The sequence below is a fragment of the Cornus florida genome, unplaced genomic scaffold (assembly GCF_030987335.1).
Source record: "Cornus florida cultivar Cherokee Brave unplaced genomic scaffold, ASM3098733v1 CherokeeBrave_3.0.0_Hap2_Chr03, whole genome shotgun sequence".
In the NCBI taxonomy this organism is placed as follows: Eukaryota; Viridiplantae; Streptophyta; class Magnoliopsida; order Cornales; family Cornaceae; genus Cornus; species Cornus florida.
The window spans coordinates 68,994,701-69,016,914 of record NW_026775573.1 but is presented as its reverse complement, the minus strand read 5'-3'; the positions used below and the strand labels follow the sequence as shown (position 1 = coordinate 69,016,914).

Below are 22,214 nucleotides of genomic sequence, written 5' to 3'. Positions count from 1 at the left end.
GTAGGTTGTCCCTACATTCTTTGTTGTTTCGAGAATGAGGTTTCAACTCAAAATGGAGTTTAGCTCTATAATATCATGTTGGAGTACGCATCCAGTGGCAGTTTGAAGTCAGACCATATACAAAAATTGTGCTTATGGGTCTTAGCTATATTCACAAGGTTGCGTTCATTGTGACATAAAGCCTCATAATATTCTACTTGTCAAGACTCTTCATCATTTTGTTTGACTTCGAATTTGATTATTCCGAAATCAAAAAGGGTTGACGAAACTGCAAAGACTGCTGATTTTGGGCTTGCTATTACGATTATAAAGAAAAAATGTTCCGAGTTGATGGGCACAACTATGTATTTAGCACCTCAGTCAGTTCATTATCAAGAAATCAACCTCATTCGGATTTTTGGACACTTGGGTGAACTATGTTAGAGTTGATTATTGGAACAACACTATAGCATTGTGAACCACATACCACGCCTTGCACTCTTTTGTATCACTTTGGTTTCGGAAAAAATTACCGGAAATTCCAAGCTCGGTGTCTGTATAGACAAAATATTTCTTGGACATGTGTTTGGTCGATGATCCCAAGTCCCGATGGTTGCTGACATTCTCTTAGACCATCCCTTTGTTTCATCTATGGACAATATTAAGGATGTTAAGAAGGAAGAAACAAAGTTTTTCCGAGAGAAACAAAAAAATGTAGCATGTGATACATCACCTCAGAGTTCAGTAGTTAATCTTCTAAGTAAACCATCAACATTAAGGACTACGCCTTTGCAAGAAGAGAAAAAGAACAATGGAAGAGGTCCGTGAAGCACTACAACAACAACCAAATACAACAGGCTATCAACGTTACTGGGATATAAGGCTAACTCTTCTTCAAAATCACGAGACATCAATCCCACACGCATTTGAAAAACGGAAAAAAAAAAAGCAGATAGGGTTTCTTCATTTTCCCATTGTAACTTATCCCGCCATTCTATCTGACATTGAATTGATCGTAGAGTGTCTTTCTCGCTGTTGGAATCAAATGGAAGTTTGTTAAGCTTTAGACAGCTGGACACACGAATTATGGTTAGAGAAGAGAAGGGCAATGGATGACCATGGATGCTCATTAACATTGGTAGTCTGTACAAAGTCAACGTTTGTAGCCTTGAGAAGAAACTTAAGATTCCTTCCCTGCTAATTTCATTAGTACTACTACTGCAACCCACATCTTTTATTACAACTTTCATTACATCAGAGTGAATAGTCATTAAAGTTTGAAGGTTTGGCACGCTAATTAGCCATGTTAGATCCTTTGAAACCTTGTAATCCAAGATATAGACTTGTCGAAGGTTATGGAAGCTTTTGCTTCCTCTATTATACTATTAAACCTTGTAGTCCCAAGATATAGACTTACCTCTTCCATAGTTCTGTTTCTCTTCTTCCAAAGGGATTGTCCTTCATGTTATTGTCTTTCAAGCCCCCTCTTCGACATAATCTTGTAAGGTTTAATTAGAAGATCAACTAATGAACTCTGAGGTGATAAATCACATGCTGCATTTTTTGTTTCCCTCGGAAAAACATTGATTCTTACTTCTTTAACATCCTTAGTACTGTTCATAGATGAAACAAAGGGATGGCCTAAGAGCATCTCAACAAACCATCAACACTTCGGATCATTGACCAAACACTTGTCCAAGAAATCTTTTGCCTCTGCACACATCATCTTGGAATCTCCAACAGTTTTATTCCGAAACCAATGCAATACAAAAGAGCCCAAGTCGAGGTATGTAGCTCGTAATGCCATGGCGCTGTTCGTGTAATCAATTTTAACACAGTGCACCCAAGTGCCTAAATATCCGAATGAGGTTGGTATTTTTGATAACGAACTAACTCAGGTGCCAAATACATAGTTGTGCCCCTCAATTTGGAACCTTTTTTTCTTTGTACTCGTCATAGGCAATCTTTGCAGTTTCTTCAACCCTTTTAACCTCGAAATAATCAAACTCAAAGGCAAACAAAAGCACATGCTTGTGAATGTAGGCTTTATGTCACAATGAATATAGCCTTGCTTGTGAATACAGCTAAAACATAAAAGCACAGTTTTTTTTGTATTGTCTAACTTCAAACTCCAACAACCCTTTGCCGGAACTCTTAATATAATCAGCCAAACTGCCACCGGATGCGTACTCAAACATGATATTATAGAGCAGAACTCCCTTCTCAGTCAAAACCTCGTCCTCGAAACAGCAAAGAACGCAGGGACAACCTTCAAACTCATCAAGAAGCTTTATTTCTCTACGAAACGAACATGATAAAGGCACTTCTGCAATTTCAACAGCCATCACAAAAGGAGCAATCAGACTCTTTTCATCATATGCCTCAACCAATTAAACTACTCCAAAACTGTCCATTCCCATTTTTCTTCCTCACATCCACCATACGATCTCTCTTTTCATCCCTATAGTCTCTACGTACATAAATTTCATTCGTGATGAATGATAAGTTCTCTAGCGTATCAAAGTAACTCTTATGTTGCTTAAATTGTTTCTGTTGGATAGAAAATTTTGTTAAAAAATGTAGGTTGGCATTGGTATAATAAGGTGGTGATTGCCTATAAGATTGTCGTACTTTCCTATTTTGTCTTTCTTATATTTTTTTTCATGTAATCTATCTTATTTCCTCTTATTATGTCCCTAATACCCACCTTGGTGTTTTACTTAAATTTTGAATTGTGATAGCTTAACTTGCAAGCCATATCATTTTTGCTCAGCGAGATCGAGTTCTCTACATTGTTTTGGTTGGTTAGCCGTCGGCAACGGCTAATTGTTTCAAATTATCATTCTTTTGGGCGTACTAGATTTTTTGGGCCGATAGGCCTATATGGCCACTAACTTGAAAATAAAAATAAAAGAAGGCAAAGAAATCAATTCGCTATCACAATTTGGGTTTCTTTCTAGTAGCAACACTATAAATGGACTTTTATTATGTTGAATATGTTCTTGTTCAGTATTCATGTATTCTCCAATCCGTATGTCATCCAAGGATTCATGCACCTCGTCAACATTTCCACTTTAGCGTTCTACATCATTAACACCAAGCTTAACATGATCATTGTTTGAGTTTTAAACATCTCTCCATGATACATCCAAGTTGTGTATTGCTTGTACATTCCATACTTGTACAAATGCTCCTCCACTTCTTTTAGTTGCCTCACTAGCAAGTTTTTACAACTAAGACACGAACAATGCACTCTAGTTAAACCGTCCACAAAACTGGATTAAATCTCGTGTTCCATGTAACTATTGTCGATGAACCCTAGTAAGGATTTGCATCCCACTCTTATCCATCTAAGACACATACAAAAATATAATAATCAATCAATACAGAACTTATGGCATATAAAGCATGTGACAGAATTTCGAAAGTACCAATAATAGTTGCATTTCAAAGCATAATGCAGATTAATTTGAATACAAATGCATGTTGCTGAAGAATGTATATAAATCTAAAAGGTACAAGTAACTTTTCATACCACTCAAGGAACGATACAAGTTTATATAGGAGCATAAACAAATAAATGTAATTAAATCTAAATATATATATATGTCAATTAATTTAATGATCATAATTAATTGGTACCTAAAAAATAATTTAACAATCTACGAAATAGTTGTCTGACACTTTTTTTTTGAAGAAAAAAAAATAGATATATTAAAGAAAAGAAACCTCCAAGACCCTAATTTATCCATCCATCAAACGTTTCATGACTAAAACAAATAGAAATGCCCAATAATTACATAACACCAAAGTATGAAGAAAGCAAAAAATAATATGAAAAAGGTTGAGTTGGTACTCACAGTGATGTTGGATTCACGGCCTCCAAATGCACAAAAAGGTTCACACTTCCTTACTATTTGATGGGAGGAGACACGAAAACCTAATTTAATCAGAACAAAAAATCAACCATTAAACAAGACAAAAAAAAACGAAAGAAAAAAAAAGGGAACAAATTAAAGCCTTCTCAAAACAAGGTGGCTATCTTCAAATACATTTTCTTTTAAAATAATCTTGAGGTTGAAATTTCTTTACCGATATTCACTTGGGCAGATCGCCAGAAACAAGGTTCTAAAATTCAAAGACATGTCCTAAATGATTTCTAAGTAGTTCAAAACTTTCCAAACTTGATTAAAACTATCTTTTTGAGACGTGGAGAAGAGAAAGAAGATTAAGCACATAAACAGACGTGTCAATGAACAATAGAAGAGGACATGGAGTTACAAAAATAGATGAAGGCATAAAGTTATAATATACATATTATACTACTGATTCTCTAGATATAAGAGAAGACCAAAAATTTCCAATAGAAGAGGACAGAAGCATTACGAGAACAGATTCAGATCTGTTCGTCTCATTGTTCTCACGATCAGGTTTGGTTTTTAGATTGAGATTTGCTTGCTTGCTTTTATAGATGTATCTTTTTATAGCTGACTTAGGTTTTAGATTTCGATCATTGGCGAGTTTGTACCATCAGACGATTCTTTTACCATGTTGTGTACTGTTTGGTGATCTGTTGTAAAATTGAGAACATGTATGTGGTATATATACAACATTTGATGTCTCTAAGATTGTGCTATGAGCTTGTCTATGTTACGAGGTGCAAAGATAGAGCTGAGTTGAATTTGCTTTGATGCATGCTTTTATAGTGTGTTTTTTTTGGCCAACGCATTTTGCTGTATTATTCTAAGACTTATCATTAGAAAACTTTGACTAATTAATATTATAAGCACTTCCATTCTTTTGATTATCATATATTTAATTTCTATCTTCCTATATCGTATATGAAAACATGTTAAAAAACATTAGGAGAATAACATGTTTTCATATACGAAATAGGAAGATAGAAATTAAATATATGATAGAAATGGAAGTCCTTATAATATTAATACGTCAAAGTTTTCTAATGATAAATCTTAGAATAATCTGACAAAATGCATTGGCCAAAAAAAAAAAAAACACTATAAAAGCATGCATCAAAGCAATTACTCTGCTCAATCTTCACAGCTCGTAACATAGACAAGCTCATAGCACAATCGTAGAGCATCAAGAGTTGTATATATTCCACATACACGTTCTCAGTCTAACAACAAATCACCAAACAGTACACAACAAGGTAAAAGAAACGTCTGATGGTACAAACTCACCAATGATCAAAATCTAAAACTAAACTCAGCTATAAAAAGATACATCTATAAAAAGCAAGCAACCAAATCTGAATCTAAAAACCAAACCTGATCCTGAGAACAATGAGACGAACAGAGGTCGAGAACTATTAATGGTAGAATGTTCCGCAAGGCATCATTTGGATCTAAAGTCCAAACAATCATTTTTTTTATAATTTATTTCAATTTTCAGATTTATTTTTTTGCTTTCATATATTTAAATAGGATAGAGATGTTGTTCAGTCATCCAGATGATGGATGCTCAGTCATTACCTATAGTCTAATGGGCTTTAAGACAGCACAAGTACCTAGACGAGGTCTAAAACCCAAATAGCCACTCTTAATCAATTCAGGCTGAGGATATGTGCTTACCATAGAAGCCCTCGTTGTGGAATATAAAAGTAAGTTTATATATAGTATAAGGCAAAATATAAAAGGATTCATCTGTCACACAACATTGCTAGGTGTCACCACGCATGGAAGCATAAGGACAATTGTACAAAGGCTCTGACTTAACAAAGCTAATTGTATAACTTATGTATAGAGAAAGAAATAAAAAGAAAAGAAAAAAAGGGACAACCAGAAGGTCTCTCGGCCAGATGCGAAGAAAAGGAGGAGAGAGAGAAGAAAAAGAAGAAGAGGAGGAGGAGAGAAAAGATAAAAGTATTCAAGAATTTCACTCAAAGGCAAGTTGATCTTGTTCCCATTCTTACATATATTTGTAACTTGGATTCATTAGTATTGTTAGAAAATTATTTTAGCATGCTCTAGTAAATCTTAACAATCTAATTGAATGAAACTTAGATTAATTGATATAGGAACTTGATGGGTAGATTGTTATGAGTTGTGTACTAACTGCTGGTAAGTTTACTACTATCGTTCCTTTTAATCGTACTCTCTTGGGAAAGTGGTTATGGAGATTTGGAAGGGAACGTCATCATCAGTGGAGAAGAGTTGTCTCGTGTCGTTTTGGTGAGGAGAGTGGGGGCTGGTCATCTCTTCCAGTCACTATTACGGGAGGCGTTGGTGTGTGGAAATTCATTTGGAAGGGCTAGGATGTTTTCTCCACACATATTAGATTCAAAGTTCGTGATGGCAGACATGTTCGTTTTTGGGAGGATCTTTGGTGCGCCGATCAGTTGCTGTCTCACTCCTTTCCTAGACTTTACAGTATTACAGCCAATAAGCATGTCTACGTGATTGATTATTATCAATTTGATAACAATGGAGTTACGTGGGATGTGCGGTTTAGGTGGCCCTTTCAGGATTTGGAAATGGAGGAAGCTTGTGTGTTTTTTGGGTACGTTGTATAGGCAAAAGGATATTGGCAGAGGGTGTGATGATATTTTGGGGTTCCTTTAGCTCATGGTCGGTATGGCGTCCGATCTATGTTCTTCTGTTTGTCCAAATTCGTTGGTCCTGAGTTCCCTTGGAAGTTTGTTTGGCGTTCTAAAGCTCCTCTTCGAATCGCATTCTTCGTTTGGACTGCCACATTGGGAAAGATTTTGACATGGGACAATTTGAGAAAGAAAGGCAACATCATTGTTAATTGGTGTTGTTTATGTAAAGCTGATAGTAAATCCGTGGATCACATTCTTTTGCATTGTCCTGTGGCGTATGGTTGTTGGAGTTTTATGTTTTGCATGTTTGGCGTTTTCTGGGTAATGCCTAAGCACTCCTCACAATTGATTAACGCTTGGAAAAGGTGTCCTGTTAAAGAACAAGCTCGTGATTATTGGAAGATTGTTCCACATTGTGTCTGGTGGTGTTTGTGGTGTGAGAGGAATTACAGATCCTTTGAAGGAAAAGAATCGTCTTTAGCTAATTTAAAAATTCATATTCTTCGTTCTTTGTTCTGTTATGTAAGAGGAAATGCATGCTCCTCGATTGATGATTTCTTTGATCTCTTGGATTCTATTGGTCCTTAGACCTTTTTTCTTCTTGTATTAGGGACGCGTTCCCCTTTTGAACGTTTTTCTAATATATTTTTACTTATCAAAAAAAAAAAAAAAAAAGTTTACTAATATGTCATGCAAATTTTAAAGGCATGATTAAGTGATCTTGACCTACTTACTTATACACATACACACATACATACACCGGCTCTGCTATATGTGTGTGGCTGAGTGTATATAGATATGACAACGCATGCATGGATGATTGATATCATATGGGTCCTGAAACCTGACCATGGTTATGATTCCTTGTGGTAATGGATATAAATTGAAATTAAGAATAAATGGGAGCCTGCATTGCCTGGACACATATTCACACACTTTTATAACATAACATTAAATCTTGTAAAAAAATAGCTTAATTATATTGTACTTAGTGTGGAGTAATAATCCTGTGCTATGACTATGAGGTAACTTTGTAGTTGTTTAGAGTATAGATTTTGATGTTTAAAAGGACTGATGAAACATGAAATTATAAAATTAATGTGGCAGAACAGGTACTGTTCATTCAAAGGGGAAAAAGCCTCTGGCGAAACCCACTTGCGGACTAGGTAAGTGGGGAAGAATGTGTCTCGCACCAAAAATCGTTTTGATTCTACTTTGGGCTCACTTGTATATTTTGTCGATTCTGATTTTGTGAGCTTGCAACCGGTTCTGTCCGGAATACTAAACTGTTTATTTTGTATTTTTCTTTAATTGATTTAAATTAGAGAAAATCAAGGCAAAATAGTAGTACTCTCACTAGGTTGTAATTGGGAATTTCTGATAGTATTTAAAGTGCGTAATGAGCATGTGAATCATTGATTATATTAGTATCTGATGGCAGATGCATTTAATAATAATGCATAATGGAAATTTAATGGATATTATCTCATTAGTCAGAGAGGTAGTCCGCGGGACTAACTCTTTGATGCCTTTGCTAGGTATGGTCCAGGGCCAGGCCCCAGCCTATTTGGGAGTGCACTACCCTTCTTGTTATGGCCATTGGGCAAAGCGTGCCCTTATTATGTCCGGGACCATCTGGGTGAGTAGACTTACAAACCCTGCCACCTGTGTTTTCTTTAGTCCAGGGCTATGTGATACACACCTTGTTGGAGTATGGGAGTGTTTGATCCTATACTGGCTTTGAGAGCAAGCCACATATTTGAGGGGAGCCCAGGACTCGTGTGAGATAAGTGGGAAATGTATAAATGAGTTAATCAAGATGATTAACTAAGAGAGAGTTTGAGTTAAGGAAATTATAATAAATGTGCAAGTGGTAGCGGATATAATATTTAATTAGATATTAATTATTATTACGGAATTGCAGATTGAGCATGTTAATTAATGAGAGATTAATTAGCTGATATTGGCACACACCTAAATTGTTAAAATGAGTTGCACAACTTACACTTAAATATGGGAATATAAGGCAGGATCGATTTGCTGAGCAATGATAGTGTTTAGCAATACTCCTGCTGAGGTTGTGAGCTCACTCCATTATTCTTTTTCAGGTACTCGTTGATAGAGACAAGTGTTAGAGAGGTGGCGGCCACCTACTTCTCTTTTCTTTTGTGTAGTTATTTTGTTGTTTATAGTTGACACTCGTGTATTGAGGACGATACTTTTATGAGAGTTGTAAAGATGGTCTTAATGTAATGAACTTTTTGTACTAACGGATATACGGGTTGGAGTATTTGTGTGAGTTGGTTTTATAACGGATGTTATATGTAATTCACGCACCAGTTTTGCTATGGGAAGAGACCTTCCTGTGTCTAAATTTGGGAGTGTGACAAATAATCTATTTTTCTCAGTGATGTTGTAGAATTGGAATACATTTTTTTTTCTTTATTTTCTCTTGTGATGTTCCAGCATTGCTACAACCTAATAGTCATCATTGAAAGTGATTCTATTGACCGATTTGGGTGACCTTGCTATGTGAGAGAGTTGGCTATATGGGTTTGCATAGTTAACATTGAAAGAAGGGCATAATATCTTTCACATAAAAAAAGAATAAAAGTTCTTTGTTTCTTCCATATTGATCTTCACTGACAATTTTGGGGGCTTGGATTCTTTGGGGACAGTTACTTGGATCAACCCAATAGCACGTCATGTTGATCCCAGAAGCCATCCCCAGTATCTGAGCAAGTATCAATGCACTAGAGAGAATTCATCTCTTAATTTTAAACTCTTGTGAAGTAGTAGTACCACCACCAATAAATGTGACTACAAAACTCACCGTGTCACCTAGCATCACCTATAGCGGAACAAACTGCAGTTTCTGTAGAAACTACCACTCCTACTTTTGTTACTACTCCTAGATCCACCACTACTTTTGCTACTACTGCTAGATCCACCACTACTTTTACTACTACTGTTACTACCTTTGGAAGGATTCTGAACGCCATCCAGTACAAAAATGTGTATTGTACTTTGACATGCAATTAAATCGAGAATGCAATGCCACGCAATATCATTAATTGAGAATACATCAATGATGTTCCATCTCGATATAATATGTTACATGGGTATTGCATCCTTAAAGTAAATGTAATGCAAGAGTGATTACATTATGTTAGGTGTTGGGTCTTCGATTTATAATGACCATACAGTGCAGATCCTGATTCAAGAAAAAAGTCGCTCAATATATTTGAACTAAATAACATTACAAAGGCCTAATGATAGTAGGGTCGGGTGATCTCCCCCTCACAACCAGAAGACGACATGGTCTCTACTCCTCCAGCTCTCTGCATGGGAATCTCACTCACTGCTTCCCTTAATATTCTCTCCTTGGCACATGATGGAGGTTTACAAGAGATCTCAAGCTCACTGGGAAAGGTTTCTGTATCAAAGTTATTAACTCAACTCAACAGCAACAACACACACACACAAAAACAGACACACAAAAAAAACAACCAGGATAACACCATCCCCATAAAGTTTACTTGAAAACAAATTGTCAAACAGCATTTATGTAAATTAGCGCGCGATAGTTGCAACCATATGCAGAACCAGTCAGCTAAAAGCTTGAATACAAGTAAAATAGCAGTGCAATAGGGTGAACGTTCAAATCGATCAGACTATTAAAAGGATGTCACTAATAAGATTTCAATTTCCAGCCAGAACTGACAAAAAAAAAATTTTTTTTGATAAGTAAGAACTGACAAAAATGAAAGAATTCAAACATAAAAGCAAGTGAAACATACATGAATGAAAGACGGATGGTCTTATACTAACTGATTGGACTGTTTAAAGGTGATGGCTGGTGAGATTTTAGTTCCCTGATAAACAGGAATGACAAAATGGAAGAATCCTAATTGAAAAACATGTGGAACACGTGTAACTGAAGACAAATGGCCCTAATACTAGTAGCAACTTCAGCTTGTATGACACGGTGGGGGCATTAACCTAGATGGTACGATCTCTCTTCCCCAAAGGGGAGGTTGAGTGTTTGAGTCCTGCTAGGAGCGTGGATGTGCGTTCCCCCCGGGGGGCGGTGGGGGGCGGGGGGGGGGGGGGGGGGGGGGGAATTGCAGCCCATACATATGCTTGCATCACAGTAATCATTCCCATGAAAGATGTGCAACTTATCCTATCTATTGCCTACTTATTGTTAACTTTACAAGGAAGGTTCTTCAAAGTAATTCCAGCTCACGACAAGCAAAATTTCAATGCACAATCAAATTGATCAAATCAAAATGGAATGTCACCTTATATAACTTGTGCCATTTCATGCCAAATTAGATCCACTGAAATTAACTAGCAACTGAGTATCAAAGTTTAACAAGATAAATGGCATCAATTACGACCGTACATGAGTATCATGGCCTGACATCCATTTAATGCCTTTGCTATGGTTATTCATGCCCCCTCACTTAGATGGGACTCTTTGATAAACTTATGCGCCCATTTGATTTTACTCCACCTGCATAAACATTACAAAAATCAATATATATACTCTGCATCCAAGTTTATTTTTATGTAAAAGGAAAAAAGTGCTTACATTATTTTTCAGTATATAATGCTATCTATATATGTGTGTGTATATACATATACATATACATAAGTTAGTACTGCATTCAAGAAGTGGGGATACAAAAGTTTAGGTCAATAACAAAGGGAGCATCAAGACACCAAACCATCTAATGCAATCACGATTACAATGACTTTATGTTTTTCATCTGATGTATCATTTAGTTTTTGAACTGTAATTATAAGTCCATCATCCTGCATTATGTGATTCCTCCATAGGTAGTCCAGTTACCTAGTTGAAAAAGAAAACCAATGCTGAATTCAGCACTCTATAAACCCTCAAGATGCAATAGATCTGATTATATCGTTGTTAAAATAGGGGAATTTGCAATTCATATCTTGAGAGGATTTGCATTTCTATTATTATCTGGAGCACCATATTTTGGTTTCACTTATCTGTTTTAGGAGCTCTTTGGCAACATAAAAATATTGATCAGGTACCCCTATTGTTTTATCTAGTTAGATAGCTTAACAAGGTTACTCATTTTTTCATCACTGCTCTCTTCAGTGCAGAAAGTGAAATGGACAGAGGATCCTTCAATACTTTACAATAGCATCTATTTCTGAGGATGTTGCGTCTAACTAGTTTTGAAAAATATAATCATTTCTTACAAAGGTGATCACCAAATCTCAAAATCAATTATTTTGTCAAACTCTGACGTAATGTATTATTTGTTGGATTAACACTGATTAGTGCAGGAAGTGGAGATACAGATGGAAGATCCTCTATACTTCACACTACAATCTATTCAAGAGAACATCATATACATATGATACAAAATATTCATATATATATATATAATTGGCTTGTAGAATATATTCATTCCAAGCAAAGATAATCTACATCAGTTATTTTCTCAAGCTGAAAGAATGTATCAGCAATTTCGCAAATGGCAATAAAATTATTAAGCGAGCTCACTGATAAATTTGCAAGTGGTGTTGTTTTGCAATGAATTTGTTTCTAGTGTCAAATTCTTGATGAGACATTAAACTATATGTCATTTTAATCCTAAAAAGATTATTTAATCTATCTTGAAGTGTAACAAGAATGTATGGATAACACAAATTTGTTCACTTGTGTGCTGGTGACACTAGCAGCATTTTGAAACCATTTCTCTAATATGAAGCAAAGATGAGGTACGTAGCAAGGTTGTTAAAATTGGGATTCTATGTAGAATCGTTTTGGGCTCCGTAAAATCGGAATCGTAGAATCGCAAGATTCTACCAGCTAGTAAAAAAAACAATTCAATCTAACTTCTTAAACAATAATATATGTAAAATATGGCAAGAATAAGTCCAAAACAGAAAAAATTGTACAAAAGCACCACTCCAAAATCCAAATATAACATAAAAGAGAACGTAGCTCAAAAGGTAGAGCTCTCGTGAAAACTATGCAATTTGTAAGTTGTGAAATTGTGTGTGAGAAGATGAAGGCTTGAATTCTTGCATTCTTTTTCATGCCAACTATGCAATTTACAAGTTGTGAGGTTGTGTGTGAGGAGATCAAGGTTCAAATCCTTGCATTTTCTCACACATATCTTATCACCTAAATTTCTAAAAGAAACTTACAAAATAAAAAAAAAAATTTAAATGAAACACAAATAAGATACCCTTTAATGAAAGGGAGTACAGGCCTAAAATGGTTGGCGGCTTGGAGCTACTGTTTTTGTTTCAAGAAAACGTTTTTGAAAAACAGTTGCAGAATGCAGTGTTCTCTTGAGAAATCAGTAGTTTTCCAAAATTCAAATAACAAAACAATTAATCAAATACCCAAAAAACAAAAACAAAAGTTCCAAAACAATATGCTAGAACAATCTCTTGAAAGGGGAAAAAAAAACAAAAACAAAAAAAAAGCAGTCTGACAATGACATAATATCAAGTTACAAGCTTTCAACTAATCTAAGAAATCATCAAATCAAATCATCAATTAATGAATTAATCAGACAAAAAAAAAAAAACTGACAACATTCTCCTGAATCTTGAAAGTGAAAAAATTAAAAATAAAATAAAATAATCATAATATCAAGTTTTAAATGTTCAAGTTTCAACTAATCAACAAATCAATCCGACATAAATCATAATATCAAGTTTTAAATTTTCAAGTTTCGCCTAATCAACAATTCAATCAATGAATTAATCAAATACCAAAACAAAAAAAATGCATCTTTGAGTTGAGTCAATAGTGTTTTTATCTTATTCATATGGACTTTTTTTGGGCCACAAGACTGTGGCCTTTCTTATTTAGAGAGCCCAACACTTAAGAAAGTGAATCAGGCCAAAACAAAAAATAAGCCCAAACAAAGAATATGTCAGAATGATTCTACAGGATTCTACTGCGATTCTACCCAGGGAACGATTTTTATACAATTTGACTCGTTTTGGGTTGGTAATCGCGATTTTGACAACCATGGTCTGAAGTCCATTAAGAGTCCAACCTTTTAACCAAAACTCTAATCCATCATCATGTTGTTTTAGAAGATGTAAGTAACATTATTTTCCTTTTTTTTGTTGGACGCTTGTCTAAACCCCTGCCCCTAGTCTACATCTTAATCATAAGTTTAATTTTTTCTCTCTTTTTTCCCACTTTTTCTTACCCACGCTTTCAAAGCTTTTAATTATCAAGTATTGCAGTTGTTGGTAACTTCTAGGGACATTGGAAGACAACCCATATACCTGTGGGTGTCCTATAAATCACCACCTTGCTTCTTTGTGGCCCTGTCATTCATCACTCCATTTTTCCTTCTTTTAATTCAAAGTTCAGACATATATATGTATATATAATGGGCGAAATTGTAAATCTATGAATGGTCTTTTGCATTTTGTGGATAGCTTAAAGTTGTAATGTCGCTGTAGGCAGCTTTTTGTTCTCTTGGGAGCGTTCTCCTTTAGAGTGCCTTCTATGTATATTTCCTTATCAAAACATATATATAATGGGATAAAATTACAAAACACCCCTGAAATATAAAATTTCATCATATTCAACAAACTAAACCTCATTAAACCCCCTTGACGTTTTAAAAATCCATCAGCTTACCACCAGCTTACCACCTTTTCGTTACTTTGCCGTCCAATCATAACAAAAAGCATATCACGTGAGCAACATGTGCCAAATTTCACTATCTTTTGACCAAAAAACCCTTTTAATGCCAAAAAATATCATTGAGGACCCAAACTTATTTTTTACACAGCTCCCTTTCTGTTTGCACATGGGTCATCTTTTTACTTGGATTCTAATATACCTTTTCCGAGAACCGAGTCCAATTAATCCACCTCTCAAGAATATATATTACATATATATATTACACGTATGTGTGTATATATATTTGGTTGTCACAATATTGATTTCACAGTCTTCAACCCCAAAACAATTAGAGAGAGAGGCAGAGGGAAGGAGAGAAAGAGAGACCCTAATCATTTAACAATTGAGGGATCTTCTGCTCCAATGTCGTCAACACCACCAACCTGGTACACCACAATCCTACTAGCAACCTAACCCACATCGAATTTCAACGCTGAATTCATCGTTCCGATGAAGTCCCTTGTTCCGATGAGGACTGGAATTGAATTCTAATCGGAAAAGGCTGGTTGTCTTCTGAACCAGTTCCAAGTGGACCCATTCTTCCTCTTTCCCACGAATATACACTACCATCCCCTATAATTCACCACAAAAGTGCACACACTTATATGTGTGTGTCTATTTAGTATATGAATATATGATTTGGGAAGAGAAGAATTGGCAATTCTAAGTGAGAGCGAGAGAGTGAGCTTCTCCAGCGGTGGGTAGAGAAAGAAAACACTATTTTTTTTTTTTTTTTTGATAAGTAAGAAATTTATAAAAAGCGCTCAAAAGGGGAGTGCATCCCAAGGGAACAAAAACAGGCCAAAACAGCCATTACACTTTTAAAGAGGCCAAAAAATCAACTATTTCATCTAAAGATCTATAATCTCTACCTGAGACCCAACAAAAAAGAGTGAAAACAATAGAGAACTTAAGAAAAGAAATAGGCCTCTCCTTCCCCTCAAACTATCTCCTATTCCTCTCAAGCCAAATACACCACCACACACAGAGAGGAGTAGCCCTCCAAGCATCACGAACATGGCCCCCCACAAAACATTCTCTCCAAGCCTCGATCAACTCTCTGGTGGAGTGAGGCATGACCCATTGGAACCCAAACAAGCCAAGCATCAAATCCCAACAATCCTTGGCCATGGGGCAATGCAAAAGAAGATGGTCCATTGTCTCCTCGTCCCTAAGACACATGTAGCACCGATTGACCACCACCTGATTTTTCCTTCTCAAATTATCCTGAGTTAAAATTTTGCCCAACACACAAGTCCAAATAAAGAAGGCCACTTTGAGAGGAGCCTTAGAAAGCCAAACAGACTTCCACAGGAAGGGCCCTCTAGGCTCCACAGAAAGACACCTGAAGGACCGCACATCAAAACGACCCTGAGCATTGGGAACCCAAATCCAACCATCAGACTCACCAACCGTGACTCCCTGCCGATACAACAACTCCAACAGACGAATGGCATCCTCAACCTCCCAATCCTGAAAGAGACGCCTGAACTGAACATCCCACGCCAGTCTCCCGCTATCAAGATGATAACAGTCAACTACCATGGCCTGCCTATTCGAAGCAATCCTAAGCAATCGTGGAAAAGCGAGAGCAAGAGAAATATCTCCACACCAAACATCCTCCCAAAAACTGATCCTCTCACCATCCCTGAATCTAAAACGGACATTCAAGGAGAAATCAAACCAACCCTTCCGAATGCACTTCCAAACCCCCACACCCCTCGGACCATGCACCTTAAGAGAGTACCACCCTCCTCTCTCCCCAAACCTACTAGCAACAACCCTCCTCCAAAGCCAATGTCTTTCCACTCCAAACCTCTACAACCATTTTCCAATGAGAGCTTTATTGAAAGGCACCAATCTACGAAGCCTCAACCCACCATTACGAATAAGCCAGCAAACATGCTCCCACCGAACCAAATGAAACTTAAACCCCCAAAAACAGAAAATCACGCTGCAAGCGCTCAATTCTCTCAACCACAGAGACGGGAATCTGGAAAAGCGAAATAAAATAAGTAGGAAGGCAAGAGAGGGTACTCTTAATTAGAGTGACCCACCCCCCCTTGGAAACATACTGCTTCTTCCAGCCCGATAGCCTCCTCTCAAATCTATCCACAACTGGATCCCAAACTCCCACACACCTCTAAGGAGCTCCCAGAGGCAAACCTAAATAAAAGATGGGAAAAGAGCCAATGCAACAACCAAGAATACTAGCAAACAAGCCCATCTCAGGAACCTCCCCAACTGGCACCAAAACACTCTTGCCAACATTCACCTTCAGGCCGAAAACAACTTGGAACCAGATCAAGACACATCTCAAATATCTGGGACTCCTCCGCATCACACAACACAAGCGTATCATCAGCAAACATCAAATGAGAGATCTCTAACTGGCTAGCAGCATCTCTACCCACCCGGAACCCTCTCAAAAAGCCTAACTCAACAGCCCTCCTCATCAACCTACTAAGAGCCTCCATCACAAAGAGGAACAAGAATGGGGAAAGTTGGTCACCCTGCCTCAAGCCCCTCGAACTGGAGAAAAAACCGGTTGGAGCTCCATTCACAAGAATTGAGAACCGAGCACTGGACATACAAAAATGAATCCATTTCCTCCATCTCACTCCAAACCCCATCCTCTCCATTAGGTAGAGAAGGAAACTCCAACTCACATGGTCATACGCCTACTCAATATTCAGCTTACACAGAACACCCGGAACCCCACTACTCAATTTGGAGTCCACACACTCACTAGCAATAAGAACTGAGTCAAGAATCTGACGGTCTCCCACAAAGGCATTCTGAGAATCAAAAATCACACCATCCATCACTTTCCTCAAACGAAGAGCAAGGACTTTGGCAATCAACTTGTAAATGCACCCTACTAAACTGATAAGGTGAAAATCCCGAACATCCAAAGCCCCCCCCCCCCCCCCCCCCTTCTTAGGGATGAGAGCAACAAAGGTGGCATTCAAGCTCTTCTCAAAAGACCCCTGGGCATGGAAAGCTTGAAAAGTGCCCATCACCTCCCCTTTAACCACCTCCCAGCACTCCAAAAGGAAACACATGGTAAACCAATCAGGACCTGGGGCTTTATCCCCGTTACAGCTCTTCAAAGCAAACAAGACTTCCTCTTCAGAAAAAGGCTCTTCCAAGCCCGCACGCTCCTCACAAGAAATGGTGTCAAACTGAAGCCCCTCAAGTAGAGGTCTCCACGTAGCAACCTCTGTGAACAACTCCGCATAGTACTCAGCAATACCTCTGCACACATCCTCCTCCTTAACCAGAGTCAACCCATGCACCCGAATCCTCCCAATATGATTGCCTCTTCGATGGGCATTGGCCAATCTATGGAAAAACTTCGTGTTTCTATCACCCTCCTTAAACGACATTTAAAAATAACAATTTACTTGCTTTTAACAAGGCAAGGTCAATTTAGACATGTCACAATATAAATAACAGCTCTGTCAAATAATGGTGTTAATTTGTTAGTTAAGGGTTATATGATAAAATTTTATGGTACAAGTGCGTTTTGTGATTTTACCCCTATAAAAAGGCACTCTATCTGTCTCTCTCTCTCACACACACACATGAGCCCATTTTTCTTACCTACCTACCCTTTGCTAGGACTACATACATTGATTTACATATAGTCATAGATACCAAAACAGTAATCTATAAAAATAATTACAGAAACATCCAATACAAAGTTGCTTTAGTTAAGGACATTAAGACCAGAGGTTGTAGTATAATGATCTAATCGTACTTTCTTTCCAAAGTGAAAGGTCAAGGGTTCAAGCATAGGAGCAAGTGGGAGAGTTCGTTATTTGCCAAGATAAAAAATATATATAAATAAATAAATAAAAAGACAAGGGCCTTGAGTAAAAATATATAGTTTAAATTTATTTTGAGTTTCTTTACTTTATTAAGCTAAATAAATTTCTTCTTCTATAGCATTCTTTTTCTCGTCTGGATATGTAATTTGATCAATTATCTTGTTTTGCTAAAACATTAATACCATTCACTTGTCCGGAGCCATCACCTAAATAATGGCTTCTAATCATTTCCTAAATAATGGCCTCTAATCATCATTTTTAGCAAAACAATTCATTTGTTCACATCTAGAGGAGTCCTAGAGATATGAAACTATGACAGGGCACCAAATTGCTGACCATTTTAATTAAATCAAAAACAGTGGTTGACAGAAGTTAATTCAATAGATACCAAAAATGACATAAAAAGTAACAATAACATTGTTAAGACAATGCAAAGCCAACAGAAAACAACACTTACTGCCAACATAGTCGAAGATACCCATTCGGGCGGTGGCCAAAACAGCTTGGAAAAACCAGTGCAACGTGCAAAAGGCACAATACTACCACTCTCTAAATTAAACACACTGATGCCGCAATTCTTCATTACATTCTCTGCCCTCCCTGAAAAGAAGAAATTGTCTGTAAAGAATATGCAATTCCGTACACAACCAGGAAAATCAGAAGCTGATGCCGAAAACGTGCAATTATCTTCCAAAAACACCATCTGATCCCCCAAACTTTTCAACTCAACCCACATCTGTTCTTCTCGATCCAATTTGAAAACTTCAAACCGGACCGCCGTCCTCTCAATAAGATAACATCCTTCAAAAACCCCACTGTAACCAAAATAATCTTCAGGTCCCAAACTCAAATACATATCAACCAACAACAAATCACCACATGACTCCACCAAGAGCTTCTTGTCCCCACCAAAAAACGGATTCGCAGCCAAACTCACACACGGAGACGAGTCAATATAAAAAACAACAGTCATTCCCATGTTGTCCACTGCATAGAACTGTCCTTCAAAGAGTATCACATCATCATAAGGCGAAGTCAAATCGCCAATGACAGTCCATTTGGTGTCACCAGACTTGAACAAAACTAGTTTCCCAGAATCATGCATTGCTAACAACACAAACCCATCAACCCGCGAATGGAATGCAACCTTTCCCATTTGCAAATTGCCCGCATCACCGATCGAACTCGCAAAAGGCCGAAGAACAAACTCGTGCCCTAGTTCAGAAACCCTAAATTTGGAGGGATCGAGAATTCTGGGGAAATTTGTGGGCATTGGTTTGAATTCGAACCTAGAGAGAGGATCCAAAAGATGCATCCTCTGACGACCGTCCTGTTCTAGCTTAATCAACCAGGTGTCGGAGGGGGGTGTTTGGCAACTGGGTTCGGGCAATCCGAGGCGGAAAATGGTGCGTTTGGAGAGATAGAAACCCCGATTGGTGTCTGAAATGTCATCGTTTGGGAGAATCGGGAAACAGGAAGGTGTTGGGTGGGTGGATTGGGCAGGGAGAGTGGATCTCCATTGAGAACAGACGGATCGGAATCGGAGGAGATCGGTTTCGGAATCGAGTCGTTTGGAGATTAGGTTTAGGAGTTCCGGGGGTAGTTGAGACCATTGGGCCATTGCTGAGAGACTTGAGAGTTGAGACTGATACGGTAATACTCTGAAGCAAAGAAAGAAGATGAGGAAAGTGAGAGGAGGTGAAGAAAATAAATAAGCAAAGCACAAATTTATATTTTTTGAAAAAAAAATATAAATAAAATTTGATATGGGATTTTGGAGATATAAATAAATAATTTTTTTTTTTTTAAATTACACATAAGTATAATTTAGCAATACTAAATAATAAAATGGTCTTATTTTTAAATTTGATTAAATTAAATAAAATAATTATAAATACATCAAAAAAATTATTATTAAGATTCAAAATAACTTCTAAAATCTTATTGCAAAATACTATAATATCCTTCATAAATCTTATAATTGCTAATTGCTCCACGTGAAGAGGGGCTAGTGATATTCAAAATACCAATTGTATGCTTTATAAGGAAAATTAATTTCCCTAGACGATATAGATCTAGGTAGATCTAAAGATCTTCTAAAATTAAGAAGAACATCACCATCATGATCCTGGTTAACACAGTCCAAATTCCTATTGAGGATAGGTTTTACAGGAACTGCGTTAGGTATTGTCCAATGTTCAGGAAATGTTATTTCACTCCAAGGAATCATCCTTGTTGTAGCAACATTCGAAGTGAACATATTTGTATCCCATATCGTTGTTACTCCTTTAGAGTCTTTGCGTATGGCTTTGGATAATAGGTATCAAGTACCTTATAATGGATGCGATAAATTACACTTATCACCTCCGATCCAGGTAAGAAATTATACCCATGAGTCTGTACACGAAGACTAGCTGCTTCATATATATTTTTATTCGACAAAGATAAATTCAGACTAGGATATACATCAAAGTAAACCGAGCCATGACATAGACTGGTTTCCAGTGCTCCCATCAAAGAAGGGTGAAAATCCAAACACCTAGCATCTGTAAGTGTTGCTTGAGTACAAGCATCCATACCAAGTAAGGTTAAAGGTTTAAAAGCAATCTGGATTAAACCTGTGTGAATATACTTGTACTTTTTAATAAATCTGATAGTCAAATTTACCATCGATGTTCCATTCATAAATGGTTTTGCCATGAAAAGGTTTTTGTGTATGAAAATAATCTTCTTCATACAAGATATCTTGAGGGGTTGGTCTAGGATAGTAATATCTACTCGGAGTAGGGACTGTATTGGAGTGGATATTTTTATCATAGACAATTTTGTTGAAATCAGGCATATTTGAGATTGAAAATGCAGCCTGAAAATCCTCAATATGAGGGGAAAATTCATTTTCAGAAACAATGTCAAAGTCAGTATTGACAAATTTGGCCTTCATGAAATCCATGCATTGTATCATTAAATCTGTTTCAGGAATTAATGGATGCTGTTTTTTAATCATATCTTTAACCAATTCAAAAGGGTTAAAGATATCAGTGGCATCTGATAACAGGACTTGGTGCTTTCAGGAAATGTTATTTCTCTTTTGGTATCAGAGCCATATGTTGGCTTAAATTTATATTGTTAATATTTTAAGTTTCTAGTAGAATGCTTATTACGATAATTATGTAAAGAATATTGAGACTACTAATCTGTTTAAATCCTGCTTAAAGTGGATTCTATTATGGGTCATCCAAAAGTCGCGTTGGAATGTTAGACCGCTTTTTGCATTAAATTGCTCCACAGGTCGTTGTTTCTAGTAAACCGTTGACAGACGAGTAATATAGCCTCTCTTAAGCAGCACGACGACAGAATAGTAACTTACTGTTCATTACATAATTTTATAATGATTATTCTATACAAATCTTAAGCATTAACAATATTTAACAGTCATGTTAAACCCATCCTCCAGTATGGAAATACAGAATTCACAGGATTCTGAATTTATCAAGAATTCAGAATTAATTGAATTTACAGATGTTCAGAATAAATTGAACAAGTGGACTATTCCCCCAGTAAATGCAAGCAGCATTTACAAAATCGGGATGCTCAATCTAGCTGATTTGTGGGCAGTTAAAATCATGGAGCAGACGATGCAATTGAGTAATCAGGATACAATAATTAAGTTATTGTCTCCACGTGATCTTCAGAGATACATGAAAAAGTATAAGTATATTTATATAAGTTTAATCCAGATTGCTTTTATACCTATTATTTTTTACAGAATTTGGAATCCCTTGGATTTGGAAATGGGATTTCCAATGCAGCTATAATCCTGACAAGCTGCCAAACCTACAAAGGGTTTTTTATTACAGATGGTGGGCCGGCATGTCCCAGGAACCTGTTGCAGCCCTCTTGACCCTCATCAAACAGAAAACAGTGGAGTATCAAGATGCTATTCCCAAACTGACATTAACTCAGTTTTCAAATGCCACTGATATCTTTAACCCTTTTGAATTGGTTAAAGATATGATTAGACATTCAGCAATCTCAAAATGAAATTCCACGAGGCGTTTACAAACCAGCACCAAAAGGTGTAACGCACCAAAAAGAGTTTGGAATAGAGTTCAGTCCCACACCATCAGAAATGGGT

General features: G+C 36.9%; 1 protein-coding gene across 8 annotated transcripts in view; it reads right to left on the bottom strand.

Moving 5' to 3' along the window:
- The window catches only part of LOC132300719 (F-box protein SKIP23-like), a 34,149-nt gene extending 14,354 nt beyond the window's left edge, over positions 1-19,795 (bottom strand). For 5 of the 8 annotated variants that reach the window (XM_059797923.1, XM_059797922.1, XM_059797924.1 and 2 more), the window contains exons 1-3: positions 18,537-19,773; positions 10,846-11,060; positions 3,840-3,919 (exon numbers count right to left, since the gene is read on the bottom strand). In XM_059797923.1, the coding sequence (XP_059653906.1) occupies positions 11,052-11,060; positions 18,537-19,700 (1,173 nt within the window). In that variant the 5' untranslated portion in view covers positions 19,701-19,773 and the 3' untranslated portion in view covers positions 3,840-3,919; positions 10,846-11,051. Of the gene's footprint in view, positions 1-3,839; positions 3,920-10,845; positions 11,061-18,536 lie in introns of all 8 variants that reach the window. The other 3 variants (XM_059797928.1, XM_059797921.1, XM_059797929.1) reach the window with 2 other exon arrangements.
- Positions 19,796-22,214: the final 2,419 nt, after the last annotated feature.